The sequence below is a fragment of the Mobula birostris genome, chromosome 3, assembly GCF_030028105.1.
Source record: "Mobula birostris isolate sMobBir1 chromosome 3, sMobBir1.hap1, whole genome shotgun sequence".
Classification (NCBI taxonomy): Eukaryota; Metazoa; Chordata; class Chondrichthyes; order Myliobatiformes; family Myliobatidae; genus Mobula; species Mobula birostris.
In genome coordinates, this window is record NC_092372.1 from 173,076,135 (window position 1) to 173,098,693 (window position 22,559).

General features: G+C 39.8%; 1 protein-coding gene across 3 annotated transcripts in view; it reads left to right on the forward strand.

The window, feature by feature from the left end:
- LOC140195422 (CKLF-like MARVEL transmembrane domain-containing protein 6) overlaps nucleotides 1-21,244 on the forward strand; it is a 69,994-nt gene extending 48,750 nt beyond the window's left edge. For all 3 annotated transcript variants that reach the window (XM_072253695.1, XM_072253694.1, XM_072253696.1), the window contains exons 4-5: nucleotides 13,198-13,296; nucleotides 16,966-21,244. In XM_072253695.1, coding sequence (XP_072109796.1) covers nucleotides 13,198-13,296; nucleotides 16,966-17,136 — 270 coding nt within the window. In that variant the 3' untranslated portion in view covers nucleotides 17,137-21,244. The remainder of the gene's footprint in view (nucleotides 1-13,197; nucleotides 13,297-16,965) is intronic.
- The last annotated feature ends 1,315 nt before the right edge of the window (nucleotides 21,245-22,559 follow it).

Genomic DNA, 22,559 nt, shown 5'->3' on the forward strand with positions numbered 1-22,559 from the left:
AAGCATGTGCTATTGGGCCGCGAGGAAATTAAATGAGTCAGCTGCACCTTTCTTCATTCCCTGTCACGCACTGTTGAACTTGAAATAACCTACCAAATCATACATAAAACCTAAAATAACACTAACATATATAGTAAAAGCAGGAATGATATGATAAATACACATTCTATATAAAGTAGAAATGTATGTACAGTGTAGTTTCACTTAACAGAATCGGGAAGATTAAGCCAGAACTGATTCGTAGAAAAAAAAATCGGCACGTACACACAAGCCTGCGCAAGGCTTCATGGTCATGGTAGTCTTTCTCGGGCTAATCACAAGTGTCCCGTATGTGACTGCTACTTTTGTCCCTTGTTTGGGAGTGAGAAAGTTGCAACCCTACTTGAACACCGCGCCCCCCCCCCCCCCCCCCCCCCATCGGCCAGTCCACAAGAATATTGTCAATATTAAACCAGTCCGCGGTACAAAAAAAGGTTGGAGACTCCTGGAGTAGCGTACTCAGCCCAAGACATCATGGTCACAGCCGTACCCATCTCCACCATCAGTAGAATCTACATGACATGCTGCCTCAAAGAGGCAACATCTATTATCAAAGATGGACCTGCCATCTCTCAGGCAGGAGGTACAGAATCATGACATCCCAAGTTCAGGAACAGTTTCTTCCCTTCAACCATGTGGTTCTTGAACCAGACTTCACACAATTCTAGTCCCTACCTCAGTGTAGCAAAACCATGGCTACTTTGCACTACATTAGACTTGTGTTTCTTTGTTCTAATTATGTTCTTTCTTGTAAAAATTGTTCAGTTTGTGTTTTTTTTCTTGTGGATGTTGTGTATCTGATTGTATGTTCCTGTCACGCTGTTGCAAGCAAGTTTTTCATTTCACTGAGCATTCACGTACTTGAATACAGTTTATGACATAAACTGAATAGAGTTCCAAAATGATTAACCTCGTAAGTTAACCCTTCGATACCCAGGATCAACCTAGTGATCTGAATCTGAAAAGCCACTGGTGAAATACTGTTCTTCCATTCACGGGTTCCAAAAAGCGCCTTCCTAATTTTATATTCTAATCTCAGTGAAATGAAGGTCAACATTCTGATAGCCTTCACTATTATCTTTTCCCTTATCACTACAGTTTTGCAACACAATGATTACTTTGCACTAAAATGGACTTCAGTTGTTTTTTGAAAATTCTAATTGCCATAGTTATAGTCATACTTTATTAATCCTGGGGGAAATTGGTTTTTGTTACAGTTGCTCCATAAATAATAAATAGTAATAGAACCATAAATAGTAATATGTAAATTATGCAGTAAATTATGAAATAAGTCCAGGACCAGCCTATTGGCTCAGGGTGTCTGACCCTCCAAGGGAGGAGTTGTAAAGTTTGATGGCCACAGGCAGGAATGACTTCCTATGACGCTCAGTACTGCATCTCGGTGGAATGAGTCTCTGGCTGAATGTACTCCTGTGCCCACCCAGTACATTATGTAGCGGATGGGAGACATTGACCAAGATGGCTTGCAACTTAGACAGCATCCTCTTTTCAGACACCACCGTGAGAAAGTCCAGTTCCATCCCCACAACATCACTGGCCTTACGAATGAGTTTGTTGATTCTGTTGGTGTCTGCCACCCTCAACCTGCTGCCCCAGCACACAACAGCAAACATGATAGCACTGGCCACCACAGACGCGTAGAACATCCTCAGCATTGTCCGGCAGATGTTAAAGGTCCTCAGTCTCCTCAGGAAATAGAGATGGCTCTGTCCCTTCTTGTAGACGGCCTCAGTGTTCTTTGACCAGTCCAGTTTATTGTCAATTCGTATCCCCAGGTATTTGTAATCCTCCACCATGTCCACAACTGAACCCTTGGATGGAAACAGGGGTCACCGGTGCCTTAGCTCTCCTCAGGTCTACCACCAGTTCCTTAGTCTTTTTCACATTAAGCTGCAGATAATTCTGCTCACACCATGTGACAAAGTTTCCTACAGTAGCCCTGTACTCAGCCTCATCTCCCTTGCTGATGCATCCAACTATGGCAGAGTCATAGTTCTGAAGATGACAAGACTTTGTACAGTAGTTGAAGTCCGATGTGTAAATGGTGAAGAGAAAGGGAGACAAGACAGTCCCCTGTGGAGCCCCAGTGCTGCTGATCACTCTGTCGGACACACAGTGTTGCAAGCACATGTACTGTGGTCTGCCAGTCAGGTAATCAAGAATCCATGACACCAGGGAAGCATCCACCTGCATCGCTGTCAGCTTCTCCCCCAGCAGAGCAGGGCGGATGGTGTTGAACGCACTGGAGAAGTCAAAAAACATGACTCTCACATTGCTCGCTGGCTTGTCCAGGTGGGCGTAGACACGGTTCAACAGGTAGACGATGGCATCCTCAACTCCTAGTCGGGGCTGGTAGGCGAACTGGAGGGGATCTAAGTGTGGCCTGACCATAGACCGGAGCAGCTCCAGAACAAGTCTCTCCAGGGTCTTCATGATGTGGGAGGTCAATGCCACTGGTCTGTAGTCATTGAAGCCGCTGGGGCGCGGCGTCTTCAGCACAGGGACGAGGCAGGACGTCTTCCACAGTACAGGAACCCTCCGGAGCCTCAGGCTCATGTTGAATACATGGCGAAGTACTCCACATAGCTGAGGGACACAGGCTTTGAGTGCCCTGGTACTGACACCATCCGGTCCTGCAGCCTTGCTTGGGTTGAGACGTTTCCGCTGTCTCCTCACCTGTTCAGCTGTGAAGCCCACCGTGGTGGTTTCGTGTGGGGGAGGGGTATAGTCATGAGAGCAGGGTGGAGGACTGTGAGGAGGGGTGAGTGGAATATGTGTTGGTTGGGGGCCGACAACAGATGGCTCCTGTGGGGGATGGGCAGGGGTCACAATGTCAAATCTGTTAAAGAACAGGTTAAGTTCGTTGGCCCTGTCCACACTGCCTTCAGCTCCTCTGTTGCTAGTTTGCCGAAACTTAGTGATGGTCCTCATCCCCCTCCAGACCTCTCTCGTGTTGTTCTGCTGGAGTTTCCACTCAAGCTTCCTCCTGTACCTGTCTTTAGCCTCCCTGATCCTGGCTTTCAGGTCCCTCTGTATTGCCCTCAGCTCCTCCCTATTTCCATCTCTAAACGCCCTCCTTTTAGCATTCAGGATGTCCTTAATGTCCTTTGTCACCCATGGCTTGTTATTTGAATAACAAAGGACAGTTCTTTCTTGTTAAAAAAAATTGTGCTTAATTTGCTTTTCTTGTGAACACTGCTTATATAATGTGAAGTACCTGTGATGTCACATGTAAGTTTCTCATTACACCTGTGAATACATGTAGCTGTGCATATGATAATAAATTGGACTTGGACTTCTGTACTAGCTACTTAGGATTTATGCACAAGTACCTTCAAATCACCTTTGTACTTCAGTTTTTTCTGGAATATTTCTAATGATACTCTGTTCTGTGGTTCTTACCAAAATGAGCAAATTCACAGTTTTCCCATATTATGCTCTGTTTACTGAATTTTTGCCCATTCATTCATCTTTTCTAAAAAAACTTCTTTGTATTCCCCTTGCTATTTGCCTTTCTGCCTATTTTTCTGTCATCCACAAATTTGGCTGCCTAATTGCTGCCAATTGTTTGTTCAGTAATGTGTTTGTCAATTTCATTTCCCACTTGTGACTGGGCTGGAGTGGGTCCCCAGCCTTGTACAGACCTTCTTTTCTATTCGTTCTGTCCCTCTGCCCATTCGCTGCCATACACATGCTCTAAGCAGTTTTTCTTCAGTAATTCATCTTTGCTATCAACATTATTGAGGAGAAATATTGGCTTTGAGGGAAGATCCATATGATTGATTTTCATTTTTAATGGGGAGGTGGGTTGATTGGCCAGACACCCGAGCAATTACATTGTCGAGTTCGCTGCTCCAACAGTGATGGGACTCATCAGCTGCAATGATCAGACAGCTTACAGAGAGGAGTTTGAGGCCTAGTGCCAGGCAAATAACCTCTTTCTTAATGTCAAAAGACAAAGGAGGTGGTTATCGACTTCAGGCACTAGTTTTACATTGCCGGCACATCAGTGGAAATTCCTGGGAGTGCACATCGGACACGACACAACCTCTAATGGTCTCAGAACACATCTTGCACAGTGAAGAAAGCACATCAATGCATCTGCTTTCTGAGGAGGCTGAAGAGAGTTGGACTTTGTATATCTATACTCGTGCTACTCTACAAATGCGCAGTAGAGAGCATCCTAACAAGCTGCATTGCAGCTTAGTGTGGAATCTGCATTGCGGCAGACAGGAAGGCTCCACAGTGGGTCAGTGGGTAGTCAAAACTGCCCAGTGCTTCACTGACAGCAGCCTACCTGTCATCAAGGAAATTTACAGAAAGATGCCGGAAAAGGGTCAGTAACATCATGAAGGATCCCACCAAAGAACTCACTTTCACCTTATGTTTTCTCTTGTGTTCTTGATATTTATTACTTATTTATTAGTGTTATTATTTTCTTTTTTCCCTCTTTTTGTATTGGCACAGTGTTGTATTTTGCACAATTGTTGTTTGTCCTGTTGGGTGTGGTCTTTCATGGATTCTGTGTTCGTTTTATTTACTGTGATTGCCAACAAGAAAATGTATCTCAGGGTGACATAAATTTACTTTGAACTTTGAACCTGTTCTCACGAATTGCTCCTCCCACTCCTGTGGGGGTGGGGGGGGAATACATAGCGTCCGTGACTCAAAAACAGTAACTTTCCCCAAGCAGTAAGGCTCGTGAGCACCTCCACCCACTAACTCCACCACTGCTTCATTATTTCCTGTCAGTCACCTTATGAACAGACTAGTGTCACTTTATGGATATGCAATCAATCTTTTTGTATAAACTATCTAGTGTATTTAAAATGTATTGTGTTTTTTAACTTTCATGGGGTTTTTTTGTGCTGCATCGGATCTGGAGTAACAATTACTTTGTCCTCCTTTTACACTTGTGCACAGGAAATGACATTAAACAATCTTGAATCTAGTGTGGTTAATGTCGTTTCCTTGGACATCAGTCAAGTCTTTTTAAAATGTCCCAAAAGATAAGCATCTATAGATTCCAGGACGATTTGGCAAAATGGGTATGAAAATAACTTGGCAGTAGAAGGCAGAAAGTGCTGGTTAAGGGGTTTTGAGGATTAAAGTTCCTGATAGTTGATTTCTTGAAGGTTATGGCTCAGGGACCCTTGCAATTTTCTATGAGTGAACTTGCGAGGTAAGATGACCTAAGAATTTGTGCCAGTATTAATATTGAGGATAGTCTGTAGGCTACAGGGTGATGTTGATGTAAACTGACCAGCGAAATACTGAATGAAGTTATCCTCTAAAACAGGAGGCAATGCACTTTGCAAAGACCAATAGAGCTAAGATTTAAACAATGAATGAATGGTACGGCCTGTGAAGTACAAACTTATCCAAGGAGCCCTAAAGGCAGCAACACTCATGAGTAAGGTGGCTAAGGAAGCATACGGGATGTGTGTATTCTGCTGAGGCATTGAATTGCAAGAACAGGGAGTCCATGATACAACTATGATTTTAAAAAAAACTATAGAAAATGTTAGTAAGTCACTGAAGGCTAAGGGCTGAGTGCTAGAAAATGAGATTGGTGTTCATAGATGTTTCATGGGCATCATAGATTAAGATGAAGTAAAAGGTCTTTTTCTGTCTGTGACTCTGAAAACATTTAAAGCCACTCTATTCCGATTGCTACAATGTCAAATAGAAGTTGATAGTCAGCCTGTTACCATATTGTGCAGGTAGTCTGGTTACAAGGTGGGTATAGCACAGTGAACGTTGTAGCCATTGCTAAAGCTCTAAATTGATTGTATTTAGTATGAGTGGCAGGAGTTTGTTGCACTAGTGGTTTTGAAGTTGCTTTCATCTGAAATCGTTTTAAGGGCGTAACTTACAGAATGAACCACAAAAGGAGCTTGTGTAATTTCTGATAGCTATGTTTAACTTGCAAAACTGAAAGAGCAGAGGTTGTGCTGAATGTGACTTGTTTGTTGATCTTATAAAATAAAAACTTCCATAAGATGGTATCACAGTATCATATAACAGAGGATATCTTTTGTTTACTTTTTAAAAAGACTTTGGTCTTTTAAAATCAAACATATTGGTTGTACAAGAGTAATAATGTACATTGTTTTTAAAATGCATAATGTAACCATGTGTAAACTTTAACTGATTATTGTAAAATGTATTAAGGAAGTTACAATGAAATTGAGGGGCATGAACAACTGTGATGACATAACTAATCTCGTTATGGAAAATGTGTAGTTATTGGATAGTCGAAGGGGGGTAGAAGCAGCTTCAGAATGGTTTTTGATTTTTACAAAAGTTAAACGTGGGACAGGGACGCAATGGAGGTAAAGAATGTGAAAAGATCAAATTGAATTGCACCTGCAAAATAAAGAAGTGACACAAACGTCACAAGACAAATGGCCTTTGAATGTGCTGTGCTATTTTATGGTTAAGCGCTGCCTCATGGGGTTATGTTGAATGTTATTTGTTAGTGTTCCATATCTCGCATCGCTAGAGCTGAGGTGTAAAAAAGCACTATATATGCTGAGTTCTGGTTAATCAGGGCCACCTCTTATTTGGGACAACTCTTAAAGAACAAAACTAATTGAGAAAATAGCCAAGACCATGCCATAAGTTTGCCTTAATTTTTATTCATTGGAATGTTATTCATTTATAAAATCCCTTCTTTCAGAACTTTACACACTCATAGAACTCCCAGGCATGATGTCTGTCAGGCCAATCCAAGTTCAGGGCTTTGTTATTTTACCTGCAGAGGCATCCATGTTTCTTCATAACTAGGCTCCGGAATTGGCAGACTGAACAGTTGTGTTCCATTCTGTTCTACGTTAGTACATGTAGATTATGATAGCAGGTGAAGGATTGAGTTAACTTAAACAGATTCAGTCTATTAAGTTTCCCCATCAGTGTGCTCTTCTAAAATACCAACAGTGATGATATAATTGAATGGCAAGGGTTGCTGAAGTTTATTTGCCAGTATTTGTTTGGTGCAACTGTTATTTACTGTATACATGTAGATATGGATTATTTTGCTAATCAAAGAATGGAACTGAAATTTGTAGGACAAGTTGCCTTTTGTTTTGTGCGAAGATGAGCGACAGTCAAGATAAGTTGCTAATTTTACATAAAAATAGCAGTTTCAACTTTGCGTAAATTTTGAACAATACAAAAAGGCTCTGACACTCATTTCAAGAGGACTATGATCAAATTTCACAATGTATGCCAGTGATAGGAAACCTGATTCTGATCATGTTATGTTTAAAAATCTAAATATTCCATTGCATTCATGCCCTGAAATTCCAACCATCCTCCTGAAGTTCAAGGACAATGCTTGCTTAAAAGATTCACTGTTTGAAGTTTATTTTCTGGAACTATTGCTAATTCCTTGCAATTCTTCATAACATTTGCTGAAAGCTGCCAATTCTACTTTTATATGTAAAAAAAAATTGAAAGTAATTCTAAGTTCTCCTCCAACTGATACCTTCTCGGCTTACTGGCAATCTTTAATTTGTTTCAGAACTGAAGTACAGCAACATGGGTTTACATTTTACTCGCAGAATTTCCAAATGTTGAAAATACCACTCCCTAATATTTTTCCTTTACCTAGTAGTGTATTTTCTGTGGACATGAGAATTCCTCTCCATTTGCACCATTGTAGATGAGCCTGTTTGCAATGTGCCTAGGATGATTCAGTACCATTCAGGCATTTATTTTCTGCAGTTAGTCATTGAACTACAATGGCTTCAAAATGAACCAGAGACAGTTTTCGTACTACATGAATTAATGTTTATTTTCAAACTCCTAAGAGATTAGCCCGTTCTGACCAGCATGTAGATAATTATTCTCAATCAAGTTAGCGAGATATAACATGTATTTTTCCAGGTTTCATTAGGATGGGTTGGAAGCAAATATTGGAAATAGTTCACAAGTCAGCTAACATTTTTGGAGAGTGAGAAAACATTTGGGTTGATGACTCTTTGTCAAAATTACTATCCACTTTGAATATTATCTCTGTTTCCCTCCACAGATGCTGTCTGTCCTGCTGAATGTTTCAAGTGTTTCATAACTTTATTTCATATTTCCAGCATCTGCAGTATTTTGCCTTTAAATTATTTACCCTGACTGTGTCCAAACTAGTGATGGGCCAGTTGATAATTTTACAGCTCGTTAGGGAATATCACTACAGATGGATCACATTGACAGTGAGGGTGAGGAAGGCAGTGAGGGGGAGGAGTAAGACAGGCTGCTAAGTGATGGGTGCAACTAGGTGGGCAGGGCTAATGGTGAGATGCAGCCAGTTTGGGGTGATGGATGCGGTAGTGCTGAGATAAGTTGATAGCTAATAGGTGGGAACCTAAACTGAAAAAGAACAACAAAACATATTAGCAAATTAGAAGCAGATGGTGAAGTGGAGGGGGAAAGGTAGCGAAAGTGGCTGGTAGGCAGTGGGTGGAGTGACGATGAGCACATGGAACCAGTGAGGGGTGGAACTATAGGGAAGTTCAACAAAGGGTGCCAATTTAGGTTTTCTGCTGTTTGTAGAGCTAACGTGGTGTGCACGAACTGAAGGACTTGAAATTTGTAGGGGTTTTTTTCAGTGAAGTTTCTGGTTCTGAAAAAACTGCAGCAGTAAGTGCACCTGTTCATTTGAACATGTGGGTTACTAGCAGAATGAACAAAGAGGAACTGTGTATTGATCTGGTCACTTTTTATAACATTTAATTCCTGAGGGGTAATGTCCTGTATCTTTACCCTCCACTACCACAGGGTTTTTTAAAAAATCTTTCTTTGTGACTGGATGCTACTATTTGCATTAGCAGTAACCAACTTCATTGAACTGTGATCCCCAACAACAGAATGGCATTTTAAATTCATTTAATTTGCCATTTATAAGTCAGGAATAATCAGAAATCTAATAATCCGGATCTTTCCGTTTGTAGTAAGTTGAATAGTTCCTTTTCATACTGAAATCATTATGAAATAATCATGTTCATTTAATTCATCCAGATGCTGCATTGTTTTGATTTCTTTGATGCTTTTTCTACTGCTCAAAGTAAATTGATAATGCAGTTCCTCCTTGACTGTATGTGCTAATTCTAATTTAGAAAAAAATAGTCTCACAGTCAGTTGCAGAAATAGTAGTCGTTATGATTCAGTGTCATGGTCTGCTGGACCTTGGCAAGATTTGTAATTTATGAAAGCCAGGTTTGGAGGATTCATTTTCAGTTCTAAGATGTAAAATCCTTTCATCTTCTTCCCATATCCTTCTCCTGCTTGTTTCCTCAACCAGTTAAAATATTCATTGGATTTGTTAAGCTGAGTGGTTGGTTGCTGATTGCTAGAAATTCTGGAAGTCTACAGTCTTTAGCATTTTCTCTTATATTATTTGGGAAAGGAGCCGACAGCTTATTTCTTCATAACAAATAATGCCAGAAGAAAATATGAAACAATTTTTGAAGATTCTTCTTGAGGAAGAAAAACTTAAAAATTCATTTGGCCACGGAGTGAACTTGCTTTTATTATCCTTGCCAAAAAGATAAACTTGTACTTTTTTTTGGGTTTAAGGTGCAATATTGAATATGCAATGGTTCACCTGTAATGCAGGTTAAAGAATTTGAGGGATTGAATAAAATGGGAATGAGCAGAATCTAATTGGTGAACAGGTGGTTACTGTATACAACCACTTCAGAAATAATCCATTAAACTTTGTGGAATATCTTAAGGTGGAAAGATCTAAAAGTAAGAAATAGAAAATGATAAATCATTTGCTTCTAAGAAGATTCAATCTGAATATTTGGTGTAGATGACATCAATATGTCCAATGGCCAACAGAAGCATAAAAAGCCTCAGGCACTGATGGCGTCCACCCAAAAAATTATTTAAACCCCTTCTATGAACAAGGCAACCTACTAGCTGTTTTGGGATCCCTTTACCAAGCAAAAACTCAGGAGCCAGTCTTGCAATGCTTGAGATTCTTTTATGATGTAAATTGGAGCTGTTTGCTTTTTCATAGTTAAATTCCGGAAGAGCCAGGATAAACTGGAGTGCTCATCCCTTAATCCTTGCATGTTGCCAATTCACCACCTAATTTTGGGCTAACTCTGGAAAGAGAAAACTAACTGGAGTAACTTGCTGAACTAATACTGATGAAGCATGAAATCGGCTTCCAGTTCCCAGTGAGGCTACTCTAGGTCTGGAAAACAGGAGCTTTTGTGGGTTGTAATATCCAGAATTTACAAAGGTGGATTTGAAGGGGAAATGGAATATTTGGTTGATGCCGATAACAGAGGTGTTTGATTGAAGTAAATTTCTCTTCATTTGTGTCAGGATGTCAGATATGTACTTTGATATAGAAATTCTGCAAACCTTCCAACTCTCACCTTAAAGCTATGCCTTGTAGGATAACTGCACCCTTTGAAAGAGACTCTGTTAATGGAGATAGAACTATGTTGACATACATGTGAAAAAAGACTACCGGAGTATTTTTAAATGATTTTGTGAAGCGCCAAAGTGTTGGTCAGAAATAGGAGGAGTTCTGGGGAAACCAGTACGTTCTTGTAATTAATGTGAGGGTGGAAAATCTGAATAATTTGCTTTGAAATGTTACAAAACGGCTCTGCGCCAGTTATTTTTCATAGTTCCATCAATTTTAAATGGACAAACTTAATTGTTCAGACAAAAGGCAATTAAAGGAATCTGGCTCCAACATGTACCCTGACAGTACGTTCCAGACATCTACTATTCCATTTAAAAAAAACTAATTGTCTCAAACTTTCCCCTTTTCACCTTAAAGCTATGTCCTGTAAGATAACTGTGCCCTATGAAAGTGACTGATTCTCCTCCCTATATATGCGTCTCATTGTTTTATATATTTGTGTTACATTTGCCCTGCAACCTCCAGGGGAAACAGTCGAAGTCCCTCTAACTTATCCACATGAATAATGCTCTCTAATCCAGGCAACATCCCTGTGAAGCTCTTCTGCATTCTTTCTAAAGTCTCACACCCTTCCTGCAATGTGTGATCAGATCTGCATTCAATATCCCAAATACAACCTAACTAAAGAACTTTATACAGTTGCAACATAACTTTCTGGCTTTTATACTCAACACCCCAACCAATGTAGACCAATGCATATTGCTGCCTTTGCCTTCTTTTTGACCTGATTTGCCACTTGCAGTGAGATATGGACTTGCACCCAAGTTCCCTCAGCATTTCATGCTCCTAAAGGTCCTGCCATTTACTTGTGCATTTGTCCTCCTAAAATGTAGTATGTCACTTATCTGGATTAAACTTTAAATTCTATCTGTCATTTCTCTACCCATATTTCCAGCTAGACTATGTCTTGCTCAATCTTTTGACTACCTTTCTCACGATCAACAACTCCACCAATGTTTGTCATCTGTGGACTTGTTTGGAATATGACGTAGGAAAGTGCACTCTGGTGGGAGGAATAAAGGCACAGACTATTTTCTAAGTGGGAAGAAAATTCAGAAGTCAGAGATACAAAGGGACTTTGGAGACCTTGCGCAGGATTCCCTAAAGAGTAACTTGCAGGTTGGGTTGATGGTGAGGAAAGCAAATGCAATGTTGCCATTTACTTTGAGAGGACTAGAATACAAAAGCAAAGATGTCATTCAGAAGCACTATAAGGGATTGGTCAGACCACACAGAGTATTGTGAGCAGTTTTGGGCTCTTATCTAAGATAAGATGTGATGTCATTGGAGAGGGTCCAGAGGATGTTCACAGGAATGATCTTGGGAATGAAAATCTTACGTATAAGACCATAAGATATCGGAGCAGAGTTACTCTGATATATCAAGTCTGCTCCACCATTTCATCATGACTGATCCATTTTCGCTCTCAGCCCCAATCTCCTGCCTTCTCCCCGTATCCCTTCATGCCCTGACCAATCAAGAATCTATTTACTTCTGTATTAAGTATACCCAATGTCTTGACCTCCACGGCGGTCTGTGTCAACAATTCACCTCACTCTAGTTAAAGAAATTCCTCCTCACCTCTGTTCTAAAAGGTCACCCCTCTGTTCTGAGGCTGTGTCCTCTGATTTTAGACCCCCCCCCCCAATCATAGGAAACATCCTCTCCACTTCCACTCTATAGAGGTCTTTCAACATTGGATAGGTTTCAGTGAGGTCACCCCTCATTCTTCTGAATTCCAGTGAGTTCAGGCACAGAGCCATCAAACACTCTTCATATGACAAACTTATCAATCCCGGAATCATTTTCGTGAACCTCCTTTGAACCTCTCCAATGTCAGCAAGTCCTCTCTTTGGGCCCAAAACTGCTCACAGTTCTCCGAATGAAACCTCACCAATGCCATATTAAGCCTCAACATTATGAAGGGCATTTGATATTCTGGGCCTGTACTCACTGGAGTTTTAAAAGAATGAGGGAGGGATCTCATTGAAACCCCTACCAAATATTGAAAGGCCTCTATAGAGTGGATGTGTCCTGTAGTGAGGGAGTTTACAACCAGAGGGCACAGACTCAGAACAAAGGGACATTCCTTTAGAACAGAGATGAAGATTTTCTTTGGCAGAGGGTGGTAAACCTGTGGAGTTTATTGCTACAGAAGACGATGGAGGCATTGGGTCGGATGTTGATAAGTTCTTGATTAGTAAGGGCATCAAAGGTTACAGGAAGAAGGCAGAAGAATGGGTTCGAAAAGGATAATAAATCAGCCATGATGAAATGGTGGAGCCGGCTCAATGGGCCAAATAGCCTAATTCTGTTCCTATGTCTTATGGTCTTAATTGACCCACTTTGACTTTTGTCCAAATCATTTACATATTAAAAACAGAACTCCAGTCAGAATGACATCTTTCCATCACTTCCGTCTGTGTTTTTGTGGCTAAGCTAATTTTGAATCCTGTCTACCAGGTCTCTGTGGATCCCATGTGCCTTAATCTTCTAGATGAGCCTACCATGAGGGACCTAACTGAAAGCATTAGTTAAGTCCATACTGCGTCCACTACCCGATAGTTGTCGGTCATCTTTAATAGTCTTGTCTAATTCCTTGATTTTTCTAAAGCTTTTGCACAGCCTCCTTTTGATAAAACACTGACTGATTAAGGAATTGGAACTCACTTGGTATCATTTTTCCTCAACAGGACTTGTATTATACTGCTGTAATAGCGCTGTTTTTCGTGATTGCCTCAATCGTGTTTGCAGCCAGGAATGGAGGATCTGATGTGGAGAAAGCTGCTGTGGTAAGATTTATTTTTTGCCATTTTTTTAAATCCTCCTTATGCTGTCATGTAAGTAATTGAATTGTAATCAAGAAGCAATTCCAGGAGCTTTGGAAGCCCCCTAAGTGATTTAGTTTCTGTATCTGCTCTTTGGGTAACAAGCTTCCTCCCAGGAGGTTGTTGGCCCAAGACCCACTCCAGATTCTTGAGCACAAAAATCTAGGTGTTACTTATCTTTCATGCTAGTCATTAAAAGATGGTAGTTTATCCCCTCAAATAGTTCTGTCTTAAACAATTAATAAGTTTTGGTTTGTTTCCTAGCCAAAGCCTTTTTCTTAATTGACGTAACAAAACCAAATGAGTTGCCTGTTATTTACTATATGCAACTTGGCTGTACTGTTTCCTGCTGTATGAAAATTATTTCTTGAAGTATGGTTTACAGACATTGGAGGCTGTGAAAATCATTTAATTTTGATATCTACCTAGCCAGGAGCATTGGCAGAGGCTGATTTCCTAAATTACTATCAGCTAGGCTAAGCTTAAGAAACAAACTGTGTCTTGCCCTGCAATTCAGTTTCCTAGGGTAGAGTGTGGTCTCGTTCATCATGTGCCATGTCATATGACATGGGCAATCAGGGTCTTTCCATGACCATGATTATTCTTAGCACATTTTTCTACAGAAGTGGTTTGCCATTGCTGCCTTATGGGCACTGTCTTTACGAGATGGGTGACCCCAGCCATTAACAGTACTCTTCAAAGATTGTGTGCCTGGTGACAGTGGTCACATAGTCAGGATTTGTCATATGTACAGGCTGCTCATATGACCATCCACCACCTGCTCCCATGGCTTCATATAACCCTGATCAGGGGGCTAAGCAGGTACTACGCATTGCCGAAGAATGACCAGCAGGCTAGTGGAGGCATGGAGCACCTCACATCTCCTTTGGTAGAGACGTGTCTCCACCCTGCCTCTCTCTCTTCCCCCCGCCCCCCCCCCCACACACCCAGAACGTGGTCTAGACCTTGTATTTGGCCAAGCCAGCCAAACCAAAAGTTCAACCTTACATTGTGATTGGTGTCTGTCCCTATTCCGAGCAATCAGGCCAAGTTGCTTGCAGTGTTCATACCTCCACAGGTATCTCACTGAGCCAGTGAGAAGGTAAGATTTGAGAGCAACACACACAAAATGCTGGAGGCAGAGACTGAAGGGTCTCAGTCCAACACATCAACTATTTATTCCTGTTTATGCATGCTGTCTGATCTGCATAGTTCCTCCAGCATTTTGAGTGTGTTCCTCTGGATTTTCAGCATCTGCAGAACCTCTTGTGTTTGGGTAAGGTTTGAGCTACCCGTGCCAAGGAGGCAAGCCTCAGTTGAGTCCTGTACCAAGCTATTTGTTAGATCTGTTTTGTTGAAGAAATAATGTAAACTAGCTTGAACTGAACATGCTGAGAAATATGAAGTGTCAATATTGTATAGATGCAGTTGGAGCAAATGTTATTAGAGGAGAGAATTTTGAAAAATGATTAGAAATTGAAATAGAAACATAGAAAATAGGTGCAGGAGTAGGCCATTCGGCCCTTTGAGCCTGCACCGCCATTTATTATGATCATGGCTGATCATCCAACTCAGAACCCTGCCCCAGCCTTCCTTCCATACCCCCTGATCCCCGTAGCCACAAGGGCCATATCTAACTCCCTCTTAAATATAGCCAATGAACTGGCCTCAACTGTTTCCTGTGGCAGAGAATTCCACAGATTCACCACTCTCTGTGTGAAGGAAGTTTTTCCTAATCTCGGTCCTAAAAGGCTTCCCCTTTATCCTCAAACTGTGACCCCTCGTTCTGGACTTCCCCAACATCGGAAACAATCTTCCTGCATCTAGCCTGTCCAATCCCTTTAGGATTTTATACGTTTCAATCAGATCCCCCCTCAATCTTCTAAATTCCAACGAGTACAAGCCCAGTTCATCCAGTCTTTCTTCATATGAAAGTCCTGCCATCCCAGGAATCAATCTGGTGAACCTTCTTTGTACTCCCTCTATGGCAAGGATGTCTTTCCTCAGATTAGGGGACCAAAACTGCACACAATACTCCAGATGTGGTCTCACCAAGGCCTTGTACAACTGCAGTAGTACCTCCCTGTTCCTGTACTCGAATCCTCTTGCTATAAATGCCAGCATACCATTCGCCTTTTTCACCGCCTGCTGTACCTGCATGCCCACTTTCAATGACTGGTGTATAATGACACCCAGGTCTCGTTGCACCTCCCCTTTTCCTAATCGGCCACCATTCAGATAATAATCCGTTTTCCTATTTTTGCCACCAAAGTGGATAACTTCACATTTATCCACATTAAATTGCATCTGCCATGAATTTGCCCACTCACCCAACCTATCCAAGTCACTCTGCATCCTCTTAGCATCCTCCTCACAGCTAACACTGCCACCCAGCTTCGTGTCATCCGCAAACTTGGAGATGCTGCATTTAATTCCCTCATCCAAGTCATTAATATATATTGTAAACAACTGGAGTCCCAGCACTGAGCCTTGTGGTACCCCACTAGTTACCGCCTGCCATTCTGAAAAGGTCCCATTTATTCCCACTCTTTGCTTCCTGTCTGCTAACCAATTTTTCTATCCACATCAATACCTTACCCCCAATACCGTGTGCTTTAAGTTTGCACACTAATCTCCTGTGTGGGACCTTGTCAAAAGCCTTTTGAAAATCCAAATATACCACATCCACTGGCTCTCCCCTATCCACTCTACTAGTTACATCCTCAAAAAATTCTACGAGATTCGTCAGACATGATTTTCCTTTCACAAATCCATGCTGACTTTGTCTGATGATTTCACCGCTTTCCAAATGTGCTGTTATCACATCTTTGATAACTGACTCCAGCAGTTTCCCCACCACCGACGTTAGGCTAACCGGTCTATAATTCCCCGGTTTCTCTCTCCCTCCTTTTTTAAAAAGTGGTGTTACATTAGCCACCCTCCAATCCTCAGGAACTAGTCCAGAATCTAACGAGTTTTGAAAAATTATCACTAATGCACCACTATTTCTTGGGCTACTTCCTTAAGCACTCTGGGATGCAGACCATCTGGCCCTGGGGATTTATCTGCCTTCAATTCCTTCAATTTACCTAACACCACTTCCCTACTAACATATATTTCGCTCAGTTCCTCCATCTCACTGGACCCTCTGTCCCCTACTATTTCTGGAAGATTATTTATGTCCTCCTTAGTGAAGACAGAACCAAAGTAATTATTCAATTGGTCTGCCATGTCCTTGCTCCCCATAATCAATTCACCTGTTTCTGTCTGTAGGGGACCTACATTTGTCTTTACCAGTCTTTTCCTTTTTACATATCTATAAAAGCTTTTACAGTCAGTGAAATGAATGTTCAAAATCATAGAGGATGTGGGGAATAGTTTTTTTGACTCAACAAATGGCAATGATTCTGGAGCTCACTTACTGAATGAGTGCTGATGTAATCAGATTTAATTTTGCTTTCAAAAGTGAATAGATACTTGAGGGAGAGAAGAACATTGCAGTATGTTAAGGAAAGAGCTGAGGAATTGTTTTTTGTAGAGAGCTGGCTCTAACGTTTTGAGAATATTTTCCAACTGATTATTTGTCTAGTTTATGGCTTCATGAGAACAGCTTTGTTTGCATTTACTTTTCAGGCATTTGGATTCCTGGCTTCTTTTGCCTTCATAGTGGATGTTGTGCTGTATTTGATAGAAGAGAAATGGTCCACTAGCAGAAAAGAAACGGGGCCAACTGATACAACAAAAAGAAGCTCTGAAAATGTCAAAGGAGAGACAGAGCCATTGAATGAGCCTGCAACTGTCTGAGCTACAGAGGCAAACCTCACTTTTTTAAAATAAATAACTTACCTGTTTTGTATGTGTGTGTATTTTAAATACTTGGACTTGATCCACAAAAGTAAACTGTTCAAAGATCTCTTATCTTCTTTGGCCTAAATGTCAGGTGTTTCATTTTCTAGTTGTGAGTCGAACTCATGAGACAAAGTGCTGTCTCTCATTTAAGCACATTTCCTTTATGTATATAATTAATAGGCTGCAGTGTAGGCAGATGGGATAAGATTAATGAATTTGGTAATCTGTGGTAATGTTGGTGTTTCTTGGTCTGAAGCTTTTCCCTATTATGAAGAATTTACATTTTGTTTATGGAAACTTGGATTTAAATGACATCCTAACTTGCTTATTGTGCCTTTAATTGTTTAAATCAATCTTGTTATATTAAAAATAATCTTGTTTATAATTGTTTAAAGCAAAATGGCAACACAAGTACACTAATTTTCACTGAATTCTTTACATAATTTACTCAACTTGCTTGAACAATATTTAAGTACATGCTTTATCTTGAAGTCTACGACTGAACAACTGAAATATTTCTGATAATTTATGTGATTCTTAAAGGACTGCAGCAATATGAAGAACAAAAGGTCTGGGATTTTATTATTCCAGGATAGTTTGTCCACTGCATTACCAGTACAAGAAACTTTGTCCTTATTAAATATCACCATTGAAAGCTCTTTAATAGTCAAACATTTGTTTCTAATTAGCAAACTAGAGCAGTGCTATATCAGTTGAGATTGTTCCTGCAAATGAATTGGTTATGTTAGTATAATTTTTTTGAGAATACTAGCCAGTCTGATTTCTAACATGAAGCTTGTAAGTAGCATCATTATGTTGCAGTGCTGTGCAGACACTTTCCACGTAGCTGAAAATGCATGGGAAATCTTCAAAGAAAAAGATTGTTGGTGGTTGAACACTAGTTTTTATGAAGTAAGTTAAGGCAATTTTAGGTTGTCTTTATTAACGAGCCACCGCCTTCAGGTGCATTGCAGCTTATTTGTGTATGAATTTGTTACTCTGTCCTCCTAGGCTGATCTGCATAGGATTCAGATTGAACATGTATCACTCTTCAAGTTTAAAATATTTACTCATTTATTACTGAAAGCTTATGGGTGACCAGGTAACCTGTCACTAACCTATATAGAGAACGTAGTTGGGAAAACTAGAACATACTGCTTTTATCAATTTTTAAAATTTGTATGTTTTAAGATGTGCTTAATAGCATCAATTTAGCACGTGTCGGTATGTTCTTCAAACAACTACTCATTAGAAAATGTGCTATTAATCAGAAATGAAGTTAAATAATGAATGCTTTTAGTACTATGTTTTAATCAAGGTAGACATTTACAAACTATTTACAGAAAAATGTTTATAAACTGATATGAAGATCAAGTCTTTACTAAGTGTGTTTTTTAATTAATGCTGTAGACTTGCAAAACTCCAGGCAGTTACTGGTAATAAATATGTGGTTCTCTGTATTTCTGATTATTACATGATATCTACCAAAATTTGTCCTTTTTTTCTCTATAGTAACCTGTTTTCAGCTGTGCAAAAATAATTACTTACCTAGGCATTTTTTTGCTACTTTGCAAAATGAACTTGGTCCTTTTCAGTATTTAAATCTCCACAATAAAGCTCTCTGACTATATAATTACCTTAAAACTTGCAGGGTAATAAAATGAAATTTGTTAAATTTATTTCTGTTCTACTCTCTTGATACTGAGTTTGACCATCTATCAACCACTCAGAGTAGGTTGTAAAGAAAAGCAATATGAGTGCCTCCTTGGTATATGCCTGTCTACCTGTCTTTTAAACCAAGGGTAGAATAAAAAAAACCTGCATTTTTACATTGAATGTAAAAAGAATCTGAAGAAACATGAGTATTCAGTAAGATTAAAAATGTTTAGCATTTTCATGAATATGGCAGCAGCGAATTTCTAGTGGGGTGGGGCTTTCTTTGTCTTTAGAAAAGTGCATGTTCTAAAATCTGAGTGAGAAATATTTGATTAATTTTCAGCACTGTGGTGTGGCAGTTACTGCTGCTGCTTCACAGTTCAAGGGACCAAGGCTTGAGCTTTACATAAAGTGCTGTGTGTATAGAGTTTGTGCGTTCTCTCTGAACATATGGATTTCCTCTGAGAGCTTCCTTCACTTTCCACATTGCAAAGATGAATTGCCTTGTTTAATTTACAGGCTTCAGTAAACTACCCCTTAATGTAGCTTAATGGCAAAGGGAGTTGGTGTGAGAGATGTGATGCAGAGGTATAAGGAAATAAAGAAATGGACAATGAGGCTTGTGGTTTTTTTCCTCCTGCAGTCAGCACAGAAAATTGACTTCCTTTCTACTGTAGATGTAAATGTGTCTGTGGCTGAACACTTGTTAGTCATGTTGAGCAATGAGACGTTGATGTTTTAGACCACCACCTTTGAGAGTCTGATTACACTTGCACAAAAATCAAGAATATTAATTTTAGTCTAGCTGCCCCATTTGCAAATTGATACATGTCAAGTTCCAGGTGGAAGGGACAAATTATGTCTGTGAGTGAGATCTAGCACGCTTTTATCAATTTGTATTAAAATATTTTATGCTGATGTGAGAAAGATAAACATGTATTTCTGTCAATGTAAAGAGTGACTAACAGTGGATGTAGATTGTACTGATTTGGAGCATGACCACAATGTCCAACAGTATTGAAAGACTGTATAAGAGACTCTCTGATCTTTAGCAGATACATTTCTATCTAGTACCACTCTGGCTACATTCAAATAATTTTTTATTCAAGGGCTGTGTGGTTTGCTAAACATGCGCTCAAACAGACCCTGGAGTCTTTTCTGCTTGTTGATTTTTAGCTATCTCCCTGAAACACATAAAATTATGGATTTACAACTTTCCTTGCTTGTGTACCTGCTCCCCTAGACTGTGACATCCTCTTGGAAAGGGGTCTTAGATCAGCTGGAACTTTTTCCCCCTCTGTTGAAGTCGAGTACAAATTGTCTCTGATCTGACTATTCAGACCTTCAATGCAAAGAGTTGGAGAGAAACTGTGACAACAGGGAAAAGTGTAAGACCAACCTGCCTTTGGCTTCAGGGTGAATGTGAGTTAAAACACTGCTGTGTTGTGGGTAGTAAAAACAAGATATAGTTATTCCATGCAGACAGTCAATAAGGTAATGCTGTAACTAATGATTGGACTACTCCATGGCTGTAGTTCTTTTGAATCAGTGTTTCTTCCACCTTCAAGTTTGGGTTAAAATTGGTATTGCCTCATAACATTGGGAGCTCAGCAGGTAAATAGGAAAAAGAATTTAATTTTAATGGAGAATGATTGCAAGACATGTTTAATTTTAATGCCTTTTATATAATTGATTAACTTTGCTTAATTGCAATTGTTTCACCCACATCTGGACAACTGATGTCAGGATATTGATTACATAATTGGATATTTGGATTGTATGTAAAGAGCTGTTGAGACAGTAATTGTCCAAGTAACATTTACTAACTTTTTTGAGGCAATTGTTCTTTACTAAAATTATTTGCTTGTGCATCAAATAAGATGTAAATAATATTTCAATAAGGTAGAAAGAAATCTACAGCAGTGAGTCACCTTAATTCTACAAATATTCTCATACTTTGACATTGCAGTGTATTAACAGATTAATTGATATAGGTTCTACTCCAGTTTATAATTGTTGATGATTTTAGTTGTTAATTAGTTCTAAGTGTCAATATATTTAGTTGCTCACTTTATACTGAAACTGGTTAAAATCACACTACTTCAGTATGCTCTTTATAGGACTAAGAAATTTGTAATAGTGAAACCGTGTATTTGGATGTTTATTTCTGCACATTCTCCACTGCCTTTATTGTAAAATATAAATGGCCAGAATGCGAAATGTCTTAACTGAACCCAAAACATTGCTCTTTGGTATTGACAGGTGGAAGGTTATTGGGTCCACGTAAATTCCGATGAGTCATATGTGATTTTTAAAATAAATTTGTATTTTGACTATAATCATATGTATTTTTATTTCACTCATTTATTTGTACTTCTGTAACTGAAATAAATTAAACTGTGTGAAATTGCACTACTTTTTGTTGTTATGTCACAGGGTAACAAGGCAGGTGGGGATAATTAGATAGCCTGTGCAAAGAGCCAACTCTTTGACTTTCTCTCTGAAGTATGTACAGAAATTAGGTGTAGGGAATATAGTCATTTCTTGGAGGATGCTTTGCAAAAGCAACAGGACAGTAGCTTTCATCCGCAAGCAGAACTGCTATTTACCGCGAGTGTTAAGACTGCAGAGTGAAGCAGTCCAGCCTGAGTAGAGACTGTGTGTGAGGCCATAAAACCCCATTGGATTCAATGGTCAGAAATGTAGCAAAGACAGGGCAGAGATTCTAAATGTGACCAAGAAATTCAGTGCCTGAACAGCAGAAAGTAGATAATTTGAGATGACAAAAACCATTAATAAAATTAATCATGTGATATTAGAGAGCAGCAAAGTGGAAGTAAATTAGCTGAGGGATAAATATTGAGTGGAGTGAACCAAATATTTCCCTGCCCTTCCCTTCATGTTGTGAAGGGGCCAGTCACTGCTGTTCCAGTACCTTTTTCATTTCTGATTGGCAATTTCCGGTGCTTCTGTTGGAGATACAACATTTAACCTTTTTGCATACAACAGTACAGCACAGGAATTGGCCCTTCAGCCCAATATGTTTGTACTGATCATGATGCCAATCTAATCCAAGAAAACACATGGTCCATATTCCTCTAGTATACATTTCCAACACAATAGGAAAAAGACTGATATATGCCTCTCAATTTCATACATTTCCAAGTCTCCTCCTCAGCCTTTAACAATGCAAGTTTGGCAAACTTTACAGCCAGTACTCTCAAATCCAGGTGACATTCTGATGAGCCTCTTCTGCACCACCTCCAGTGTTTCCACATCTTTCCTGTAGTGTGACCAGAACTGCACATAATACTCCAAATGTGGGCCAGCAAAAGTTTTAAGCTGAAACTGACTTGCTAACTCTGTACTGTCCTAATGAAGGAAGATAAGCTATATGTCACCTTTACCACCCTGTCCACTTGTGTGGCCGCTTTGAGGAAGCTATGGACTTATACTTGAGTATCCTGCCGCAACGAGGTTCCGAAGGCTCCTGCCACTTCTGATTGATTGTTCTGTGCCCCAAATTCTCTTCTAGGCTAAATAAAACATACATGTTTTTATGGTGAGATATTGAGGTGTTAGTATTTTAAAGCATCACTTTATACGTCCTAATTAGGACAGAAAACAATGTTGAATTTTAATGCACTGGAATTTGAGTGCAAGAGTATAGATGTCAATTGTACGTGGCCCCGGTGAGCCTGGATCTGAAATGTTATGCACAG